This window comes from Dipodomys spectabilis, unplaced genomic scaffold (genome assembly GCF_019054845.1).
Source record: "Dipodomys spectabilis isolate Male_0828 unplaced genomic scaffold, ASM1905484v1 ptg000089l, whole genome shotgun sequence".
In the NCBI taxonomy this organism is placed as follows: Eukaryota; Metazoa; Chordata; class Mammalia; order Rodentia; family Heteromyidae; genus Dipodomys; species Dipodomys spectabilis.
This window is the reverse complement of record NW_024870766.1, coordinates 7,800,265-7,825,066: the sequence shown is the minus strand read 5'-3', so window position 1 is coordinate 7,825,066 and position 24,802 is coordinate 7,800,265. Positions and strand designations below refer to the sequence as shown.

At 36.5% G+C, this 24,802-nt stretch overlaps 1 protein-coding gene across 1 annotated transcript in view; it reads left to right on the top strand.

The window, feature by feature from the left end:
* The window catches only part of Grm3 (glutamate metabotropic receptor 3), a 215,914-nt gene that overhangs the window by 131,320 nt on the left and 59,792 nt on the right, over positions 1-24,802 (top strand). Inside the window, exon 3 of the mRNA XM_042684720.1 lies at positions 22,169-23,024. Within this exon, the coding sequence (XP_042540654.1) occupies positions 22,169-23,024 (856 nt within the window). The remainder of the gene's footprint in view (positions 1-22,168; positions 23,025-24,802) is intronic.

Sequence of the window (24,802 nt, the reverse complement as noted above, 5' to 3'; positions counted from 1 at the left end):
AAGCTTCAAAAACCCTTAATTTGTTCTCAAGAGAAGAAGCCACCTATGACCTATCAGAACATCTGGCTTTCTATTTGATTTATCTGGTCAATATCACTATAAAATCACAAATGTTCATATGTCTGGGATACTCTTTTGCCTCCACAGAAAAAAATCAAAACACCAAAACTATAATGTGATAAAAAAAAATAGTAGAGAATTTTGGCATAAGAAATACCTATGTGTGAATTCTAATTTTACCATTTATTGGCTAGGCTACAATGAGGAAAATAAAATCTACCTCAAAAAGTGGTAGAGATGAAAAACTGAGAAACTTGGTAAATTCCTTGCTAAAAAAAACTCTCCCTAAAATTATATGCAGGTAGTGGAAGGGCTACGTTTAAAATTACCTCAGTAGCCTTGTAGTTATCAAGCAGCCTAATAAAGTTATCAGCGGTCCCACACATAGTTAATCACCACATCAATCTGCATAAATATCTTACTTTGTATTCTACACTATAACGGGGGTTAGAGAGAATAATAAAATTATATGGAAAAGAGCCTGTACTGCAAGGAACTTGAGGTATAAATGAATTCAGAATTTGTTCTTGTGGCAAATTTGTACACTTTTTGTACAAAAAGTGATCTTTAAACTGGTTTTGTGGATAACTGATAAAGGATTCATGAAAAAGGCTTATAGATAGATCCACAGTGTGAATTCGTATTGGCTTGAAGAAAACTGACCAGAAAGTTGTACAGATTTTCACCTTCAGGGGACAAAGACCTTGGCAAAAGCAAAGGATTTCCCTCACACTTTCCTAGGAAGGAAATGACAGAGGAAGTACCTCTGCTCCCTCCTCCATAGTTCCCAGGTGTCCCCAGGAGGCAGGCTTTAGTTAGGCCACATACTTGTGCAGGCCAGAAGAAAGCTATGATCTCTAGGTACCCTCCCAGGGGACCTAGAACAAAGGTCGTTCCTTTCAGCAAAACAAATGAGGCTCTTACATCACTGAGAAGCAAATAAGGTGCCTCTTTGAGACATACTTATCCTTTAATAAGAATTCTAAAAAAATACAGAAAATGGTCATTCCAATGTGGTATATTTCCTCATTCACACAAATTCAAGGCACTGGGGAACAGGCCAAGTCGGGGAGCACATCAGGAAAGAACATACTTTTCTGAGTATGTCTCATACTCACCAGCACTTGTTCTCAGGACTCAGTCTGGTCATAGAGCCTGGTGTTTGGTGATGCCATATGTAATTGATAGTAATATTATCCACTTTCAACTACCTTCAACTTTGAGAATAAGCACTGGAAAATAAATAAATATGGGGAAAGTAAAACTGTAAAAGTAAATGAGTACAAATCTAACACATAATTTTAAAACATCCAACTATCTAATTTTAACACGGAGTCACAAACCAGAGCACACAGTTTTCAATGACAAGATTACATATTCAGAGAACTTTAGATGATGAGGATTATGTGTGTATTTTCTCTTCTGTGGTTTTATTTGTCCTTTAATATGTATCATTTACAAAGAAATGGAAAGACCCGGAAAAAAATCATGTTAAGTGAAGTTAGTCAGGTCGAGAGAGACAAAAGATACATGTTTTCTCTCACACATGAATCCTAAAACTAATTTATAAACATATAAGTAAACACTTCAAGGGGTATCTAAGCATACATAAGTGTAATAATTGAAATATGGCTGATTCAGGGGAGAACTAAATAGTATAACTTCTTAGAAAGGCTAAATCACAGTCGAACAAAATAAATACCAGGGAATGGGTACTAGAAACAGAGTGCAGCAGATAGGCAAGGGAGAAGAGGTGAATTAAGAGAAGAAGGAAGAAAGAATGCAGTAATAAAATTAAGGCAATTGATGGATGGGTGGGTTGGAAGGAATGGCTGAGAATGTTGAAAGAGGTGACATTGATCAAGATATATTGTGTTCATAAACTGCTTTGTTGAATGGCGATTCCTTTGTACAACTACTAAAGGTAATAAAATCGAATTCTAAAAAATATAAAAATAGAAATTTCAATTTAGGTCTTTAGATATTGTAAGTCTCCATTTGGGGATTTGCTTTATTAGCCAAATTGTTTTAGAATATGTTTTCTCTCCTTCTTCTTTTTTCAGAATTCTTCTGAAGTTAGCAGAAGAAATTATCGTATGTTAATTCACATAATAGGTAATGTTTAAGTGAAAACTACATGACCAGGAAAATTCTTAATCACCTACTAGGTTAAGCTGTACTACCACTGATGAAGCCTTGGATAATTATTTTGCAAATACTCTAATTAAGGATGTCAAATTGCTCTGTGGTGACCCATTTCTAAGGCAATGATATTGATCTCTTAAAGCAGTTACCAATGAAAATGAACATCAAAATCCTTTTATATTAGTGACTATACTTCAGGGATCTTTTCACGATCTCTGATGAATACCAGTTTTGTTTTTTGAAGCATTTTAAAAACTATGTCTGGGTATTCTTTATAAGTCTTAAAAACCATCCTCTGGTCAATTGCCTTTAGCTAGGCAACTGTCTTTTTTTTTTTAATAGTGAAAATACCATACAGAGGGGTTACAATTACATGGGCAATGTAATCAGTATATTTCTTACGAAGCATTGTTGCCTCCTCCTTTGTTTCCCCTTCCCATCCCTTACCATCTCCCCCTCACCCCCACCACCTCTGTTTCCCCACCCCCCCCCCCAGCCCAGCCCTGCCCCGGCTAAAGTTGTACGTTTTTCAACATAATGTCTTGTACATCTCATTGTTGCAGGGAATGTGGACAGAAGGGAACTTTACTGCATTGTTGGTGGGAGTGTAAACTTGTTCAACCACGTTGGAAAGCATTATGGAGGTTCCTCACAAGACTACACATAGAGCTCCCCTATGAATCAGCAATCCCACTTTTGGGCATTTACCCAAATGATCACAAACAAGGCCACACTAAAGCTACCAGCACAACTATGTTTATTGCAGCATTATTCACCATAGCTAAGATATGGAACCAACCCAAATGCCCCTCAGTAGATGAATGGGTCAAGAAAATGTGATATATATACACAATGGAATTCTATGCCTCCGTCAGAAAGAATGGCATTGCCCCATTTGTTAGGAAATGGAAAGACTTGGAAAAAATTTTATTAAGTGAAGTAAGCCAGGCCCAAAGAAACATAAGCAACTATCTTTATGGTTCTTATTTAGAAGCAATGTTTATGCCTGTGCTTTTCACACAGGCTATAGTTAGCGCTTAAGTTGTCCTATCAAAATGTACCTTGAAATGTGCCAAAAAGGTTTATCTTTTTTTTTTAAAGATGTACCATTTTCTTAGTCTAGCTGCAATAGGACAGGTATAAGTTGACCCATAATTGCTTTGTCCCTGAGTTACAATATAGCCTCAGCAACAAATGGGTACATGACATCTAAAAGTTGCACTCAGAAAAAAAAAGGTAATAGTTTGCCTTGAAAGTTTCCTATCCTTGGCATGAGACACTTGTTCAGAATTTCTAGCACTATCCATAGCCCAGAAACTCTCCAACTCTGAGAGATCATTAGAATGTAGTTTATGTGACATAGATTTGGTCATGTCATGTATTGCTCACGTATGCCTGAGAAGAATTTCTCCTTAAACTAAATCTTTGCAGTAAATTCATAGATTTTTTTAATTATACTGAGAAATGTCGAGTACATAACAACATGTCTTTATTATAGCTCATGCATTATAAAGTAGACCTGACTGATCAATCTGTCCACATTACCTTTCTTTAATGATTTATTCCTCACTTAATTTCAAATGTTTGTTGAAAAGGGTTATACATGAATTGCTAGTCTTATAGGAGCATTAGGGAAAACTAGTTGAATGACTAGAGGGTACAAAAACCTTTACATAGTTAACTGCTTCTAAGTGTCTGGTTGATGGCTAATAGAAATGGATCATTTCTCTGTGGATAAACACATTAAATCCCAGGGAGACAACTTTGACATAATAGGAATATGGCACTAGAAGGCTCTATGTTATATGGGGTCTATTTGTTGTAGTCCTTTATGAGGTAGGATGTTTAATAGCTTTCTTTGCCTCTACTTCTAGGATGTCAGTAGTCTGAGTTTTAACATCCAAAATATTTCAATATATTTCTAATTTTAAGGAATCACAGAAATGGTGAAGCAAAGGACAATGGGTGATCCAATGCAACAGTAATACTCATTAGATACTATGTTGGAAATGAACTTTATGAATTGGGGGGGAGGAGAGTCTGTGGGAAGGGAAAGCAGAAGATGAGGGAAGAGTAACACTGTTCCAACAAGAATTTTACTCGTTACCTTACTTATGTAACTATAACTGCTCTGTATATCACCTTTAAAATAAAATTTGAAAAAACTATCCCTAATTTTCCTGGAGAGTTATTAATTTAGAACAAACTATAGTCAGAGACACTATATGGAAGAATTCTGAAAAATGAAATTGCCTGCCAGACACTGGTTCCTCATACCTATAATCCCAGCTACTCAGGAAAATGAGATCTGAAAACCACATTTCAAAAACAGCCCAAGCAGAGAAATCCTTAAGACCTCTTTATTTCTAAATAACTAGCAAAAAGCCAGAATGGAGGTGTGGCTCAAGTGGTAGAATATCAGCCATGAAAATGCTGATTGAGAGTTCAAAAGGCCCTCAGTTCAACATTTAGTACTGCAACATAAAAACAAAGGGGGAAAAAAAAACTTACTAGAAGTGAAGGAATAGAAAAAAAATGAGTCCTCTGGTACTGAAATTATTTTTAAAAACTTGCTTTTTCTTAAGAATATTGAAACAACATATTATTATTTTAGTCACATGGCATTTCTTAAGGACATTGTCTTATTTTATAATTACATATTGCTCAATTGTTCTATTAGAATTGAAGGGAGGGGCTGGGAAAGTGGCTCAGTTGTAGAGTGCTTGCCTTGCATGAATGAGGTCCTGGGTTCAGTTCCTCAGCACCACATAAGCAGAAAAAGCCAGAAGTGGTGCTGTGGCTCCAGTGGTAGATGCTAGCCTTGAGCTGAAGAGCTCAGGGACAGCATCCAGGCCCAGAGCTCAGGCCCCATAACTGACAAAAAAAAATAGTGCTTGCTTCAGCAGCACATATACTAGAATTGAAGGGAGTATCTAAAACATTATTCAAATTAAGTAGTAAGTACTTTTCTTTTTGACACAGAAGTCCAGCCAATTGTGGTTTGACTTAATTGTGGTAGTAATTTGTGAGTTTGATGAATTAATCTTCACAATTACTTACATATTACAACTATGGCACACACATATAAATCATTTTTATTAGAAAATATGCTTTTAGGGCTTGAAGTATGGCTCAATAGTATAGTACCTGCCTAGAAAATGCTACACTCTGAGTTTATCTTATACCACCAAAAATGTGCTTTAAGCAAATTTGTGTTATTTTTTCCACATGGAAAGTGTCTTAAATTGTTTTTTTTTTATTTTATTGTAAGGTGATGTACAGAGGGATTACAGTTACCTGAGTCAGGTAAAGAGTACATTTCCTTTTGAACCATATCACTCTCCCCTCCCTCATTCTCCCCCAGGTTTTCTCCTCACACCTTCCCTTCCCCCCAAGTTATATAGTTCATTTCCAACATAGTGTCTAGTGGATTTCACTGCTGAATTGTTTCACCCTTTGCCCTGCCATTTCTGTGTTTCTCCCTCGACTCTCTAAATCAGGTAAACTTACATACAAGACAAAGGGTACAGAGATCAAAAACAGCTTAGACAGAAGGGAATAAACAAAAAGAAAAGAAAAGGAAGAAAATCACACAGTACAATAAAAAATCTTCTGCTTCCATTTCATGGAATTCATTTCAATAAGCATCATTTTATCTGATCATATGCACGTAGCTATTGAGCCCTTGTGATCCTCTCCTAAGAATATTCTTTGTTTTCACTGTGTGAATGTTTAGACTGCTGTTGAATTAATCATGCCCAAGTTCAACTATTTGTCTTTTACTACACATTGGGTTTACTTATAGATTTATAGGCACATTCTTATTATTACAAATGAGAGAAGCATGCAACATATGTTTCTCTGGTTCTGGTTTACTTCACTTAATATAATTTTTTCCAAGTCTTTCCATTTCCTTATGAATTGGGCAATGTCATTCTTTCTGATGGAAGCATAGAATTCCATTGAGCATATATACTGCATTTTTTACTGGTTGTCAGTTCATGTTATACACACACACACACACACACACACACACACACACACATTAAGGAAACATATTATTGTAAACTCTCAGAACTTATGGAAATGAAAAAAAATCTTCCATGCTCCTGAATTGGAAGGATTAACATAATGAAAATGGCAATATTGCCCAAAGCGATCCACAAATTCAATGCAATATCCATCAACATACCAACAACATTCTTCAATGATATAAAAGAAGCATTCCAAAAATTCATATGGAATGACAGAAGACCCCAAATAGCAAAAGCGTCCTTAGCAGGAAGAACACTGCTGGAGGAATATCAATACCAAATTTTGAAGCCATACTATTACAAAGCCATACTAATAAAACAGCTTGGTACTGGCACAAGAATAGGCCTGAGGACCAATTGAATAGAAGATCTAGAAATTAACCCACAGATATATAGCCACCCAATACTGATAAGGGAGTCAAAAACACAGAATGGAAGAAAAACAACCTCTTCAACAAATGGTGCTGGCAGAAGTGACTATACACATGCACAAAACTGAAGTTAGATACTTATACCTTACCCTGCACCAAAATCAATTCCAAACGGATGAAAGACCTCAATGTAAAACCAGATACTCTGAAAATATCACAGGAAGGGATAGGGGGAAACACTAAGGAAAAAAATTTTTTAGTTACAATAAAATTGGTATATAAACCCTCATGTAGTAGAACAAAGAGAATATAAAATAAAACTGTAAAATAGATATCATACAAGTCTCTGAGGCATGTCCAAACAAGTTAGAAAAATATCAGTAACATGTAGGACAGTACTCATACTAGAAGAGCAGAAAGGAATATAATTGGACAAATGTTTTTAATGCTGCATAAAGAGAAAAGCAGCCCGTAAGTCTACCAAATAAGTTACTTTCTCATAGGCTATGGAGTGATATCTGCACAGAAGTCATAAAGTAAGAAAACTGTGTTTTCATACCTAGACCAGCATTCCTTTAACTGTAAATATCCCTCACCAAATCCTTCAGTCCTCAACTCAGACTATATGTGTATTGAGAAGTTTTCCCTGAGGTCCATCTACAGAAAATCTCTTCTCTGTTACTAATTTATTAAATAAATTTGTTTATTTGCTTATCTATTTCTCCACCAAATTGTGAGACTCTTGAATTTAGAAATTTTGTTTTTGTGTTGCTGGCACTTAGAATAATGCCTCTACTAAATAGACAGTGAATCTTTTCTTGAATGAGTGGAAAGAATGGCACATTTTTTAAAAATTTTTTATTGTAAAGATACTATACAGAGGGTTACAGTTACATGAGTAAGGTAATGAATACACTTCCTATTGAGCAGTTACCCCCTCCATTGTTTCCCCCCTACTATCCCTTCCTTCCCTACCTTCCCCGAGGTTTTTTTTTTAATTGTGATTAAGTGATTACATAATTTCCCAAATTTGACAGTATTGTGGAATAACGATGCTCATTTAAAGTCACAATTTCATTCTAACTTTCCTGGAGCAAATTGTCTATCACGGTCTATAACATTTAACGGTGTACACATGTTATACACCATACATGTGATCAGCAGCATGGGGATATTTAGTAGTGGTTCGACCAGATGAGTGGGAGTTCTTTGTTTCTTAATTCCTGTTAATTTTGTCGTATCACCTAACATTTTGGATTTAACATCCACTTATTAGGGAGACCATGTACCGTTTGTCTCTTTGCTCTTGGCTTACCTCGCTCAATATGATTTCTTCTAGCTCCATCCATTTCCCTGCAAATGCCATTATTTTGTCATAAGAATGGCACATTTTGAAAAGACTGAAATCCTGAAATGAATTTTTGATTGGGTTACCACCATGACCCACCTGTCTTATAGCTTCAGATTTCTTCCTCATGTCTAAAGACAGAGATATTAGTAGTACCTCAACTCACTGGGCTATTGTGGGAATTAATTAAATGAAAAGCTAGTAGTCCCTCACACATTCAACATTCACCATTTTTGTAGGTTTTATTTTCTAATGGGATTGTGTTTTATTTATTTCAACATCTCCAGTGTAAGAGGAACAGTTTTGAGAGGAATTGAGGCTCTAAAGGTTAAGGACCAAGTTCAAGTTTCAAAGAGTTTACAAATCGTAGAATCAGCATTAAACTCCAATAGCTTGCCTCCCATACTGCTGTCCACTCTCCTTCATAGTTCTAGCTTCAGGGAAAAAAAAACCCTTGCTCAAACGTTATCTCAGATAGAATCTTTTATTTATTTCCTTCTCAGAGTTCTTATTCCAAAGCAATCTTACAAAGCTGATTGTTTTGAGACCTCCTTCTATTGCTCTTGCTTTGCTTCCCAGAAGGAAGGGCTATGCTGCTCAAGGACTTAACCAGGGATGAGGCTGTGAGTGGGAGGAGGGGTCACCAGCAACAGCAATTGGAATGCTTTGCGAACACTGCTTTATTATAGAAATTTCTCACCAGAGGCAATTATCTAAGATACACTATTTTTTTTCCTTCTGCCATGGGGTTAATTTGTTTTAAATTAATTCCCCTTCTGTGATATATTTACTTGGAAATTACTCTACTGAGAGACAAGAGGTTACTATCCAGACCTGTTCGTAGGGTACAAATGGTCCATTGCTGTGAGAGTACACATCTAAAATGAAGACCATAAAATATAGATATTGCTAAGATACTAGCAAGTGGCTTATGATTAGAAGTTAATAAATAAACTAATTGAAAAAAGACTCCTGACACTTTTAAACTCTAGACATGATTTTGCTTTAATGACACAAAAATTTTCTTTCCAAATTGCCATTATATATGTGCCTTTTAAAATGGATCAATAAGTACAAGGTTCCATATCACAATATAAGAAAGAGCCAAGGCTTAGTGGTTTATAATAATGAAAGTCCATTGATTTAATGTAGAAATATGACTTATGAAAAAAATACAGCTTGAAAACTCAGAGAGTATTTTTTCTATTAGTGCCTTTGGGAATTTAAGCATAGTGTTTCAAAAACACCTGCAGTCAAACTCAAAGCAAACATTGATACCCCAGGCTGTTTATCAGTAGGATTGCACACATAAAAACTGTGGTGTCACTATTTTTGACATCACCACCTGGCATATTATGGAAATCCCTCTGTTACTAGTGACAAAGCTTTAATTCTTGGCAACTCTTTGACTTTACCCCCTTCCAACAGAGGGAACTGCAGCAGAGGAGAAAGCACAATAAAACCAATACCTTCAAAACTTCAGTTCCAAAAATAGACTAGATCTCCTTGCCAAGTGGTCAGAATGCCAAAGCATCTTTGTTAGATGCCATCACTTAAAAGGTTGAATTTGCAAATTGTACAGCCCAGGGATGAGCTTGTTCCTTCCAGGCACTGTGCTTCCAATTTGGGTAGAAGCCATCGGGTTTATAATGAGGGTTAATAGAATACAAGCCAGCAATCAGGTTCTCCCAAAATTGTATGAAACACACTTAACACATGATTTGTAATGTGCTCAGAATTTTCTGTCAAAAGATAACTTTCCATTGAAATAAAAGTACACATAGACATTAAATATGCATTGCCTATGTTTACAAAGTAGTTTGGTTGGTTGGTTGGTTGGTTGGTTGGTTGGTTTTTCTGGCCCTACTCAGGGCCTGAGTGCTATCCCTGAACTTAATTGTGCTCAAGGCTAGCACTCTACCAGTTGAGCCACAGTACCACTTCCAGATTTTTCTCAGTAGTTTATTAGAGATAAGAGTCCCATAGACTTCCCCACCCATGCTGGATTCAAACTTCTGATCTTCAGATCTCAGCCTCCTAAGTAGCTAGTACAGGTGTGAGCTACCAGCAGTTTTAAGAGAGATCACTATTACAAGATTTAAAGAAAGGCAACAACCAAAATTTGTGAATGAATGATTGCTGATTCAGGCATTGTCATCCTTACATTTTTAAACTATTCACTATATGCCAGTTAATGAGTTAAGTGTTTTACAATGTTATCAATTAAGCTTTATATAATTTTATACTACAGGAGCTACCGCTATTTTGTTTTTACAGATGCACACCATGAAGATGAAGGAATTAAAATAAGTGTTGTAAGGCAATAGAATTAGTGAGAGAGGGAACTGAGATTCCAGTGCTGGCTTGAAGGATGCCAGTTCTGTGTACTGCACCACTACACTATTAGCTTCTTTTATGACTGACTGGCTTGAAGGATGCCAGTTCTGTGTACTGCACCACTACACTATTAGCTTCTTTTATGACTGACTGGCTTGAAGGGTACCAGTTCTGTGTACTGCACCACTACACTATTAGCTTCTTTTATGACTGATAGCTTTGTTGAAATAGTAAACAGTTAACAAAGAAACCATGGATAACACAGTTCTGTTTGCTACAAATAATCTGTTGTGTTTGCCTAAACTGTTACAGGACCTCAGAAGTCAATAATCATTTAAGAAAATACTGAATGACTACAATCCTCAGCACTTCCTACTCCAAGATTTATCCTGGGGTTAACAACCAGAAGGAATAGAGTGCTATTTTTAACTGATAAGGATATGTTTGTCATGTTATCGTCATTCAAGCGACTTAAGGAGCTAAGCCACTGAAAAATATGGATTAGTTCAACTTGTTATTTTGTTATTCTTTAAGAGCCACTGCCCAAAATCAATCTCTAAGGCACTAAAGAATGTGCTTCTGAAGTCTTTTTGGTAGCAAGTCACTCTGAAAGTGATGTTTGTACAAGAAATGCTGGCTGACATAACTACTGGACATGATATGATAGAGACCTTTTGATCACTTTGGTAGTATCTGGAACCCAAGCCAGTTTGATTCCATGATTTTTTGAAAATTAATTAATGGATAAAACAGGATGAAAGAATGGAAAGAGACTGGTTTGACTGGATACATGATCTTCTTTTTGTCTTGAAAGTACATAAGTCTGAGATGCAAAAATTTATTACTGAGATAGTATTTCCATTAGTAAGGGAGCAAGACAGACACTTGAGTGTGGAGTATCATATCTTATTTAAAGCACCTACATGTCTTACAATGCCTGTCTTCTGAAATAACATGACTTGGGACTCCTTTTTGAATTGTATATCATTTTGATCTCAATGATGAGCAATAAGAATGGTAAAATAGATAACCTTCATGAAACCCTTAGTTTTTTATTAACTTTTTATTTTTTAATTTATTTTTCAAACATGATAATGATGTGAATGAATCCACATTTCCTGAAATGACTTCTCTCCTTAGCTACGGACCTATACTTTCATCTACAGAGACTTCTGTCCAGATATCTCATAGTTGGATCTAAAGCAAATAAAGAAAATTGCCATTTCTTTTTTAAATCTGCTCCACATCTATCATCAAATTCTTTTTAAATTTTCGTTTTATTTTCTGAACTCTGAAAGGTTGTACAAGAGAGTTACAATTTAACACATCTATCTAAAGTGTCCAGTGTTTCTTGGCCAGAGTCACCCTTCCCTTGATTTCCCACATTCCATCTGTTTCCTCCTCCCAGATTCATTGCACATTTTCCATTTTATCATCAAATTCTATCCATTTATAGCTGGAATCACTTCATAAGAAATGGAAACAAGCACGTGTAGACCTTTCTTAATCATACCTTATCTTTCTTGAGCTATGCTAATTAGTTTGCAAATAGAAGACATGCTTATATGATCTTATTGATTGATTTGATTTTTCCTAAAAGTTCTTTAGTGCCTCTCCCATCCCCTTTAGGGGAAAAGGCAAACTGTTATGCTTTTTTTTAAGGGGAGGGGTGGGTATTTATTAAATAAAACATAATAATCCTCTAAAATAAAATGCATATAGAGCCTAAAATCACTCCTGTGGTTGCATGGAATACATTTTCAGAAATTCAAGATTGTTGAATCTGGGTTAAAGCCAAAGTATCTGCAATCTTACAATCACCCAAGGTTAAACTGATGGAGTCTTCAGAGCAACTTTTGGAAAGCCTTAGATAATCACAAGCTCCATTAGTCTTTTCCTAGCTTTCTCTCGGGCTCTAGCTTGGTACTCTAGCCCCACCAAGTAAGCTCTTGATTTGTATCTGATAAGTGAATTTATACTAGTGTTCCTTTCAGGAATCATACTTCACTATCAATACCTCAGTTTCAAACTAAGAGAATAAAAGTGTTGAATAGTCTGGTTTGCAAACCACAGATGAAGCGTACACTAATTTCATGAGAAACTGAGAATTCATGAGAAACAAGATATCTTTGAGCTAATTGTGTAGGTTTTGCTATGATTAAGGAGATCTGTGTTTGAGATGCCCATGGAATATCATTGAGACCCAGTCATGCTACTGAATGAGAATGGTAATAGGAATCTTTGACCAACATGATTTTGAATCCCTGGCATGTAATAGTGGGTGTCTCTTGTGGATTATACTGAACAAACAGACATTTCTCTACAATGTTACATGATTTCTTGAATTCAGATTAACCCTGGCCCTCATATATGTGTTACAACCAAACTTCTTTTTTTTTATTGTGAGAATACCATACAGAGGAGTTACAATTACATGGGCAAAATAATGAGTACATTTCTTATCCAGGATTATTGCCTCCTCTGTGATTCCCCTTCCCATCTCTTCCCATACGGCCTCCCCTCACCCAATCCTCCCCCCCACCAAAGTTGTAAAGTTCGTTTTTCCACAGAACGACTTGTACATCTCATTATTACAATGGGTACACCTGTATCCCTAGTTAAATGATTTGTTTTTGCCCTTTCCCTCCACAAATTATACCAACATCAAATACAGTGAAAGCAGGGATTATACCATGGGGGAGGGACATACAAAACGACATAGAAATCATCCAACCTTCTTTATGAAAAAAATGACTCCAGTTATACCGCAGGTAGTATGGCAAAGAAGTGATTAATCCTTCCTGCACTAACAATATGATTGACATCCTTTATGCTTTATGGGTAGATATCTCATATCATATGAACAGCTTGAATTCTTCAGGCAGTTTTCCCAACTATACCCCACTTCTAGTTCCAGTTTAAAATACAAGCCAATCTGGAATTTTGTACAGCTAATATTTTAACTTACTGTGAAAAGGAAGGACACTGAGGTTTCTTAATATCACAACTTCTAGAATTTGATTTGTATAATAACCTGCACTATCTCTGTGGTTCTCTTCCAAACACATATATAATAAGCATTTAACTGAAAGCTCTATGTGTGACAAAATGAAGGTGTTGGTTTATTCTTAGAAAACAACTCCATAGGGAAATGAATAGTGCAAGATAGGACAGTACAGAAGACAAAGCAAACCCATGGAGGTGATTCAAGTCTCCAGATTCTCAAGTAAGCTGCAATGGTTTCTTTTTCGAACACATATACTTCAGCTCTACAAATAGTATTTTTTCTTGGAAGTAAGCATTTGATGTCTCCTTGCCATCTGGAATTTTTGTAGCTAGACATAGGCCCCTATCAAAACTGGCTGTTGTTCTTCCCTTTTATATACTAGCATAGACTCAGAAGAGAGTATCTATGAAAGTTCTAGAAAACAAATTTTCTGGAAGGAAAATTATTTTGGTAGGAAAAATGTGTTTATACTAGACTTTACATGTGCAAAGTTATTTTCACATTCTACTAAAAAAAAACTTCTTTGACACAAAACATGTTTAAAATGGGTATATCACAAATATCCTCAATAAGAAGAGTGACCACAAGACTGGTACAAGAATTTACAAGTGACGCTGAAATTTTGTAATTGATATTCTTTTCCCCAAATGCTTATAGACTGAGGTCTTTCCCAGAGTTCATCATCTTTTGCTCTCATAATCAGAGCTTCACTGAAATAAAGCACACCACCTGAAATCCTGAGGAGTCCCTTCCTAAGACATCTTGCTAAAAACTGTCAAGAGAAATAAAACTCTCAAGCACAATAATATATAATTCATACTTTCTTCCTGAGTCAAAAAAGGTCAATAAATTTATGATATCCTAGACTACCATGCAAATATTATCCTCATCCTGGATAAATTCAACCCACCAAGAAAATGAGTAACACAAAGTAACATTGAATATAAAAAAATAGCATGAACTACAGGTGGAAATGCCTTCTGATGTGAAGAAATAGTGTCCAAATGACTATTATAGCATTACTAAAAATTGGATATTCTGTTGATTATGGGAAGTGCAAACATTTATATATTCCAAAAGCAAGAATAATATGTGAACAACTAAGGTGAGCTCTAGATGTTGGGTTGTTGTTTTGTGTATACATGATGCACTTATCTTCAGCAAAGTTTTACCTTACCAGAAATCCTGAGTACCCATTTATTTAGTTAAATCTTTCTCAGGTGCATGTTATTGGAATCTTAATTTAGGTATATGTGGTTTGAGGACATGGACTTCATGATAAGGCCCTTACTTTGTTTCTCTCAGTGCAAAAGGGCCAGTTACAGCTTTTAGTGATTTGGTATAATGGCTAAATCCAGTTAGCATAATATTGACTTACATTTTTACATGTTCAGTTCATATAGAGATAATTTGAAAAAATTGGTTTTAATGGTATAGAAATCTTGGACAAAGATTCCTAAAGGTAAAATCATTTTTTTGTCTCAGGTCACTTTATTTGGTGAAAAAAATGAATTGGTAATTAGTGAAGAGGTCACATGATACAAAAAATTGCTTAGCATTAGTATTTGAGAGTAGCTTTACATTGCTTGCTTAATACCCAGCTTCTTTTTTCTTCCCCATAGACACCCTGTAATTAGCAAAGGTGAAATGGTAGGGCATACAATTATCTATTTGTTTATCAACTCATTCACTTAACAAACATTTTGGTGCATCCCCTGCTCTGGGAGGCATGAAGGAGACATACACATTTCCTACCCTTAAAAGATCTTACTTCAGTGGAAGAATTAGTGAGTAACCTAAAAATCATCACATATTTTGATTAGTGGCATGAGAGAAACACATCAAGAAGTAAGTGAGGCTGTGAGATTGTGCCTCAGCTCAGACTAAAGTGAGGCATAGGACAAATCCCTCAGAGGAGCCCTTGAATGGTAAAATCATTGTAAGCAGAAGGAAGAAAATTTCAAAGGTATGTGATGTGAAACAAAGATAAATCTCAAGACATTAAGAGTTGAGTTCATGTTAAGGAAAAACTACTGTGAAAATGATGGCAGATATATAATATATGACTTATAAACATTGGTTTGTTTGATGGCTCTTATAGATGGCTCATATATAAATAATTTCTACCAATTTACCACTACATATATGTACAAACAGTAAAATACTAATCACTTAATAATAGACACTTTATTATTTACTTGATAATCAACACTTTAGCAACCCTGGGATTTCTTTTTTTTTGGGGGGGGGGGGTCCGGTCGTGGGGCCTGAACTCTGGGCCTGGGCACTGTCCCTCAGCTCTTCAGCGCAAGGCTAGTGCTCTGCCACTTGAGCCACGGTGCCACTTCCGGCTTTTTTCTTTTTGCTTATGTGGTGCTGAGGAATCGAAGCCAGGGCCTCAGGCATGCAAGGCAAGCGCTCTACCACTGAGCAACCTTCCCAGCCCAACCCTGGGATTTGGTACATGCTGACCTACAACATACAACTTTACATTTATACTTTTTATTCATTAAAATATTTATTTTTTATTATAATTTTTTTAGTCTGAAAATTTAAGTCACACCAGATACAATATCACTGCATTCCAAAGACATAGCCTTGAGCACTGGGTAAACTGGCAAGCTTACTTTTCTGCTTATTGATTTTATGCATTTTGGACTCACCTCTCCCTATGAATTTGTTTCCTTACCTGGAGATCAAAGCACTTAGATTGCTTCATGATTCTTTCTAGTTCTAAAATGCAATGATCTCTAGCTCATATTTTTTCCAATACCAGTAATAAAAAAGTTAATCTTTTATGATCATATGTACAGACTTTGTTCAAAACTGCTCTCAAGCTAAGCATGATGATGCAGACTTGTCATCCCAGCAGTAGAGAGGCTGAGGTAGAAGGAACATAAATTCATTCTGGGCTATATAGCAAAAACAATAAGTAGATGAAAAAGGAAAACTACTGTCTTTGAACATATGAAACTTTGTGATCCAATTCCTATTGCTATTCCATTCCCATAAGACTTCAAGTAATGATATCAATGCTTATTGAGGTTGTGACCCTCAACAACTCCTCTCTAAATAGTTCTGCTATTCTTGAAAATATGAATTTTGGTGAAATGAGCTCCTCATGAACCTAATAATAGTCTGGTTTATTTCCAATTGTTTATATGCTTCCTATTAGAAAACTCTGAGTGAGAAATTTGTCAAAATGCCTCATTCCTATTGAATTATATTTAGTCTTTTTTATTTTTTTAATTTTATTGTAAAGGTGATGTACAGAGTGGTCACAGTTACATGAGTCATGTAATGAGTACATTTCCTTTTGAACAGTGTCACCTAGTCCCTCCAGAATCCCACCGTCCCCCAAGTTGTTCAGTTCATTTCCAACATAATATCTAGTGAATATCACCAATGAACTTTTGTCCCACTGTTTTGGTGTTTCCCCTTCCCCTCTCAAAATCAGATAGACCCTTATACAAGACAAAGAACTCAAATAGAGCCATATAAAGGAATAAACCAAAGAAAATAGGAAAAGAAAAAACTGCAAACAGTAAAATAAAAAACCTCTTGCTTCCATTTCTTGGAGTTCATTTCAATAAACATTATTTTATTTGATCATGTGCCCACAGCTATTGAGCCCTTGTGATTCTCTTCTAAGAATATCCTCCTTTGCTCTCACTGTGTGAATGTTTCTGTTTTATTTATATTTATCCTTGACATATTTCTAAGTTCTCACTTTCCAATCCCTTTCATGCTGATAGACTTTAATTTCTCAAAAACTAATGATAATGATTCCCTCATGTAATCTGCAATTTCCCCCAGAAAGTGTAGAGGCAAATTCAATGTGATTATGATCCTTTCATATTATTAATGAAGAGAATAAGAGAGCAAGAGAATCAGATTTTCATCCATTGTTTCCATATCTTGCCAGCACATCTTCCTGAAATGGAAATTCAAAACAAAACAATGAACAAAATCATTTTTCTACATTTCCCTGTTCTATGTGTTGGTGTCTCTCATTCTCAGAGTGATCTTTGTACTAAACACAGAGATGTCCCAACACACTTACTGACCTATCCTTTGTTGGGAACACTTCTTACATTCCGATCACCTAGTACAGTCCAGCAGCCCAGTGAATTGTGTGTGTGTGTGTGTGTGTGTGTGTGTGTGTGTGTGTGTGTGTGTGTGTGTGTGTATTCTTGTCTTTCCTGTCTTGTTAAGACTATGCTATGTTGTACAAATTGTTTTTGAAGATTTTGTTTTTGTCTTAAATGATCTTCACTTTGGAATGTTTACCTGTGGAAAGCACATTTCTACTTTAACAATGCTTCCTTCTAAATCATGGAAGATTCTGTTTCTTTTCTCCAACAAATAATTACATAATCGGGAGCCTTCTTCCAAAATTTCACACTACATCTTAATCTTAAAATGATTCTTTATTTATCATTCAAAATAATGTCCAATGTAGGAGTCTCCCTTATTTCTTAATGCTTTTTCAGAGAAACCATATGGCCAGTAAGGAAGTTAGGAATGTTCTGAATGCCCAACTGTCAGACAAATGAGACAGAAAACTTAGCTGACTATATAAGACATATCCCAACTCCACTCTTAAACTTCAAATGACAAAGGAAGTTTCTACTAACAGCAACTAGGCATTCTACGGCATGTACCTATTCTTCTCTTCTATTTTCCTACCTGGATATCCCTTCAGTTTCATGGTCATACAGTAAAAAGTAGAGACAATGTCACAAGTGATAGCCATGTTAATGGAAGCCAAAAAACCTAGTTCTGCATTCTGATTGGCGTCTACATTATAATCAACTTTCTTTATCTGGAAAAGGTCACATTTGGAATATTAATATGGAGTCAATAATATGTACCACAAAAAGCTATCAGAGAAGATGGTATGTGTATATATACACACACACACACACACACACACACACACAAGCACATACACACACATACATTATACAATAGTCACTGATTTTACAACAGAAAAGTTTTTTAAATGTACAACCCCCAACAATAAATGTCATGTTTTTTTCCCCAAAAAGCAGATTAGGATAGGTATGGGAAGGAAAGGAGAAGAGATTAATAATCTACTGCCTTCTGTGCTATTTATTTTTAAAATAAGAATGTTTACCCTTAAAATAAAATATCAAAAAATCAGAGTTCCATAGCTATGGTTTTGAAGGCTGGAAAATTGAAGAGCATGGTGCCAGCATCTAGTAAGAACCTCCTTCCAGACAGCATCTCCTAGTGAGACAGAACAAGCTTGTTAGCTTGCTGGTCAATGTCTTCTTAAATGTACTAATACTGGTCTTCATGAGACTTCACCCTAATGACCTTATCTAATTCAATTTAACTACTAAAGGTTCTGTGAGATAGGGAATGTATCTGGATGCTATTAACATTTGAATTTGGTAGTTAAGTTTTTAACACAAGAATTCTAGGTGGCACACACAATCAGAAGCAGTATATATATATATATATATATATTCACACACACATATATACACATATATGTATATATGCATCATTCTATATATAGTGATATGTTCACTTTAGATAAACATGATTATATATATATATATATATATATATGTATATATATATGGCCAATCCTGAAAAAGTGGATTTGGTTAAAATTGTGGTATAAATTCCTAGGTACTAGTGGTTCACATCTATAATCCTAGCTACACAGGAGGCTAAGTTCTGAGGATTCCAGTTCAAAGCCATCCTGGGCAAGAAAATCTATGGTTTTTTTATCTTCAATTAACCACCAAAAAGCCAGAAGTGGAGCTTGAGTAGTAGTTTACTAGTCTTGAGAAAAAAACTAAGAGAGAGTACTCAGACCTTGAGTAAAATCTGCGGTACTGACACATACACACAATAACAACAAAAGAAACGTGGCATAGATTTTCCTTTACCATTATAATTCTCCTTCCTTCTCAATGCTCACTTTAGTATCTTTTCCCTTTTCACTTAAGTGTCCAGTGTTTTTTCTGCTAAAACACTATTAGAAAATTTATCTGACATTATAATTTTTTAATTTTGCCCTTTTCTCAAAGGAAACTAATTTTAAAAGGAATAACTCATTAAGATCAAAGTACCTTAACACTTTGCTCTTTTACTATTAAGTGTTTTTCTAACATATCTGAATATTCTAACTTTGAATTGTAGCATTTTTCGATGTTATTCAGTATAGGTGATACATTTAAGTTTACATTTATTTACTAGAATTCCATCCTCAAGTTTCAACTCAGCAAACATGTCTCCTTTTCCTGGAGCTGGCAGAGATCTTTCTCTTTAAGCCCAAATGCATGGGAATAATATATATGCTTAAAATGATGGCAGTAATTTCTTTTTTGTTTCCAAGTCAGCCACATTCCCAAGCAGGCTACTGCTCAAAGTGTGCCTTCCTAGTGCAGAATCTTTTTCATATTACTGCTATTGTTCAATCCCTTGTGCAGGCTACCTTGACAGTAAGTTGTTCTCAGATACCCTGGAGAGGTAGACATGAAGCCACAGGATCCTATCAGTCAAAAAACAAGAACATTTTTTTTCTTGAACACCTTTTCATTACTTGTACCCTCTGGGAGAACAATATTTCAGAAATTCAGGATTCTTTCACTGTGGTTCCTAGCTGCCAACAAAGTGTTTCTGGATTGTTGTTCTTGTTGTTGTTTTAGGACATTTCACTCTCTGTTTTATATGGTGCTCAGGTTCTGGTGAATATAACTTGAAGATAAAGAGATGGATGAGAGAGAGAGAGAGAGAAAGAGAGAGAGAGAGACATAAATTAAGAAGAGGTGGTCACTCCAGTACTACTCCATAATCAAATCAAGTTTAAAAAAAAATAACAAGGATTCAATCACCAAGTCTGCATAGCAGTAGATAAATAGAGTGGAGGCCAAGTATTCATTCTCAAAGTAACTTTGAGGGCTCAGTGCCATCTGCCTTATCAATCATGTTGAGTAAACAAACAATATTCCTATACCCCAAACTCAGTATGGATCATTTTCCCAGTTTCCTATTTCTGAGAGAAGAAGAGATTCATAGTGTACTGATCTTCATCCATCTATACTCACCATTCTCCCAAACCCCTCATATCCTAAAATATCACATACAAGAAGGGATAGGGGTTTTAATTTTTAATTATATTGTGTTTCAAATTTCAGATTGTCTAAAGATATATTTGTAGTTAAGTAATAGGTACTAGGATTAGAAAAGATATTTTAAAAGTTGATCGTTTTTAGTTATTCCAAGTGTTAGTTTTAATAGCAGCCCAGATCTACAGTCACATGCTGTGTAGCTGTGTATGAACTTGGTTGTTGGTTTCCAATCCCAAATGAAATGATGATTAATCAGGACTCAGATGTCAGTTGTTTTATGTTGCTTTTGCTCTTTGCAAACAGCTGCCTATTTCAAGCTGTGCTCCCTACATGTCAAATATAAATGTGAAACTCCAATTTCCAGAAGGAAAATTGCAAAGTAGTCATACTGATTTCATGGACATAGATTATATTAGAAGATTCAAGTTGTTTCTGATTAAAGTATGCCTTAACTATTATGTAATTTAACTAAGTTTAATGGAGAGATAGCAATTTTCAGAACTCAAGAAAATAAAACAATTTTATTAGTTCTGTAAATACTTTCTGCAATGCCCTCTGATTATCTAACATCAATTTCCTTTTTGTTTCATAATAAATATAACACTAAAATATTAATGATGGCTAAATTATGATACATTTACATTTCGATTCAGCATAGGCTTTAAATATATTGAAGTAGAAAATTCATTCTTGATAATTTTTAATGTGATTTTTTTTTAAGTAAAAAGAAACAAGAATGGAGTATTTGTGTACTTTCCTTTCACATAATTTAAGCAGAATCAAATTTCAAGAAAAACAAAGTAATGAGAAAGTTAGCCAAGTTTTTCAGAAGTTAGGAAAAATATTTACCTAAAATTTTGAGTGGACCAAATGGAATTTCTGTCAAATTGATTTTTTTCTTTTGCTTAACCTAGATAATACATGTCTAATTTGGACTGTCCATGTGGCACCCTGTTCCCAAATTAAATTCTTTCAGATACTGCCGTTTTTAGTAAAAGAGGGGGAAGTGAGAATTAAACACCCTGGCTCTTTCTATACAACTGCAGCCAAGTTGTCTGAAAACCGAATTTGGCCAATTCACTGTAGTTCATTGTTTCTGTGAGCTATAGCAGGACCCCAGGAACTTAAAACAATCACATTGAGTTCATCTGAAACAGATTTTTCCTGGTCTAAGGTCTAGCAATAGAGTCTATAAAAGGTCCAGCAAATGATCTTCTCATTTCTTACTATGTCCTTTCTCAAAATATACACCTCATACACCTGCTCTTTAATATCTAAACACACGGTATTCAGGAGAGCATCTGGCCTTAAATCTCCAGAACTGCAAGAAAGTTTGGTTGCCAGGCACTGATGGCTGAGATACGAGGATCGCAGTTCAAAGCCAGCCAAGGTAGAAAAGTCTATGGGACTCTTAAGTCCAATTAACCACCAAAAAGCTGGAGGTGAAAATGTGGCTCATGAAGAGAACCACCACCCGGGCGTTGGGCTTCTGCAGCAGCTCCCGGATCACGCTGTCGTAGGACTTTGGGCTTTTGGCTTAAGATTGGTAGGCCCTGAGTTCAAGCCCCAGTACTGGTGCACGTGCACTCGCATGCACACACACACACACACACACACACACACACACACACACACACACAGAGTGGTAATCTGGTTAAATAAAAAATGAAAAAGGATGGTATGACCATCCAGTGCTGTGCTGTGCGTGCTTCTGGGCTTTTTAAGAAAACGCTTCCCCTGTGTCCCTCTCCTAGGTGGCCAACCTGCTGAGACTCTTCCAGATCCCCCAGATAAGCTACGCCTCCACCAGCGCCAAACTCAGCGACAAGTCCCGGTACGATTACTTTGCCAGAACGGTGCCCCCCGACTTCTACCAGGCCAAAGCCATGGCCGAGATCTTACGCTTCTTCAACTGGACCTACGTGTCCACAGTGGCCTCCGAGGGTGACTACGGAGAGACCGGGATCGAGGCCTTCGAGCAGGAAGCCCGCCTGCGAAATATCTGCATCGCCACTGCCGAAAAGGTGGGTCGCTCCAACATCCGCAAGTCCTACGACAGCGTGATCCGGGAGCTGCTGCAGAAGCCCAACGCCCGGGTGGTGGTTCTCTTCATGCGCAGTGACGACTCCAGGGAGCTCATCGCCGCCGCCAGCCGCGCCAACGCCTCCTTCACCTGGGTGGCCAGCGACGGCTGGGGCGCGCAGGAGAGCATCGTGAAGGGCAGCGAGCACGTGGCCTACGGCGCCATCACCCTGGAGCTGGCCTCCCAGCCCGTCCGCCAGTTTGACCGCTACTTTCAGAGCCTCAACCCCTACAACAATCACCGCAACCCTTGGTTCCGGGACTTCTGGGAACAGAAGTTCCAATGCAGCCTCCAGAACAAGAGAAACCACAGACGACTTTGCGACAAGCACCTGGCCATCGACAGCAGCAACTATGAGCAAGAATCCAAGATCATGTTTGTCGTGAACGCAGTGTACGCCATGGCGCATGCGCTGCACAAAATGCAGCGCACCCTCTGCCCCAACACCACCAAGCTCTGTGATGCCATGAAGATCCTGGACGGGAAGAAGCTGTACAAGGATTACTTGTTGAAAATCAACTTCACAGGTAGGTGGTGAGGCTTTAATCATCTTCTCTGGTGCAATCAAACAGGAACCAAAAAAGCCCTCTGCCCCCAGAGGAAATCCTTGTTTCTTAGTCACAGAAAGGGGCTCGAACTGTTAAATAAATATATTCCAAGGTGCAGCATGATGGCTCTTCACAGTCTGACTCATGTCTGAATGACTGTCTTGGCTGGCACAGTACATGCAAATGAAAGGCCCCAGGGCTGGTTGATGGCCTCCCCACGGTAGCGGCCTAGATGGAGCCCATGCTACATTTATTCTCTTTCTTGTTAGCTGCAGGATATGACACATGGGAAATGGACATTTAATCTTCCTTAGCAGAATTGGCAACTCTTAAAAGAACATGAACTTCCGTGCTTTCCTTGTGAGTGATTTAAGTAAAAGATCTAAAAGCTTTCACAGTAAGTGAATGAGACACTCACTTTCTCCAGTGGCTAGTTAGGGGCAAAAAAGGAAAGTTATCCAGATCATGATGACTTTGAGATGTGGAAATTTGTCTTTTCTATGATAGAAGCATTCTTTATGAGTTTTAAAGAGTTCTGGATCTTAAGCTGTGAGAGCATCCGCACACTCTAACAACCAGCTTCCAACAGGACTCCATCAGACTCCTCTTTGAAGCCTCTTTTCCAGTGGGGAGTCTTTCCTTTCCTCTGATAGCTTTCTTTTCACTTTCAGATACACTTATTCTGTTTACTTTTTTTTTTAATGTCCTGGATTTTCTCAATTTATATTATTAAATGAAACTTGTTCTGGTGGGGCTGCATATAAAAATTGGAAGACTGTCCAAAGTCATTCTGATCAGTAGTCATGCAAGTGCATTCAAAGAGAATTTTGCTGCCTCTTTATTTTAAAATGTGCTCTAAATATTCCTAAATATAATATTTTTTATTTATCATATATTTAACCAAAATCATTCTGTTTCTATGCCCTAGTAAGATTCATATGCTATCAGATCATTAACTTAACTCTGTTACTTAAGCCCAAAATATAATTGGATAAGTAATATTGTGGAGCACAAAAGATCTTGGTGCCAATAGTATTGGAATTATAAGATGCTTTTATTTACCTACATTTCTACTAACCTCTTCCCCACTACTAGAACAACATTTTAGTCTGCATAGTTGGTTTCATTATTTATCATCTAAGATATGACCATTTATATTCTTAAAATTATACAATCACTTGAACAATCAGTAATTCTCATGTCCCCCTTGTAAAATGTCATCTGAAGTCAGGTAGTCTATAAAATCACTAGTAGTAGGAAGAGTACCTATTGCTCCTATTGCAGAATTCTCATGTCCTAGACAGCCTAGAAAATAAGCACAAATAATACCTTCATGCATTTTTATGTTTTCTCATTTCTTCATTTTACCCAAAGAGGGACAAGAACAGTAGAAATCAACTAAACTGGTATTCCATCTTATCCATCTGATGAATACAACCTCTTATTGTTAAAATGACCACTGGAAGTAGAAAAGTAGGCTCTGTGTGTGTGTGTGTGTGTGTGTGTGTGTGTGTGTGTGTGTGTGTGTGTGTGTGCGTGCCCTTAATTCTAAGACATGTATTGATTTATAGAGACATAATAAAGCAAGTGATAAATCCTAGATCAGTTTTGCTGATATTTTCAGAAATATGAATTAAGCAGGAACCATAGAGTCAGTATTGAAAGAATATCTTTAGTTCAAATATAAATGAACATTCAGCTATTCATAAACAGAATCTACAATGTACTTAAAGACGAATGAGATTTCAATAGAAGTC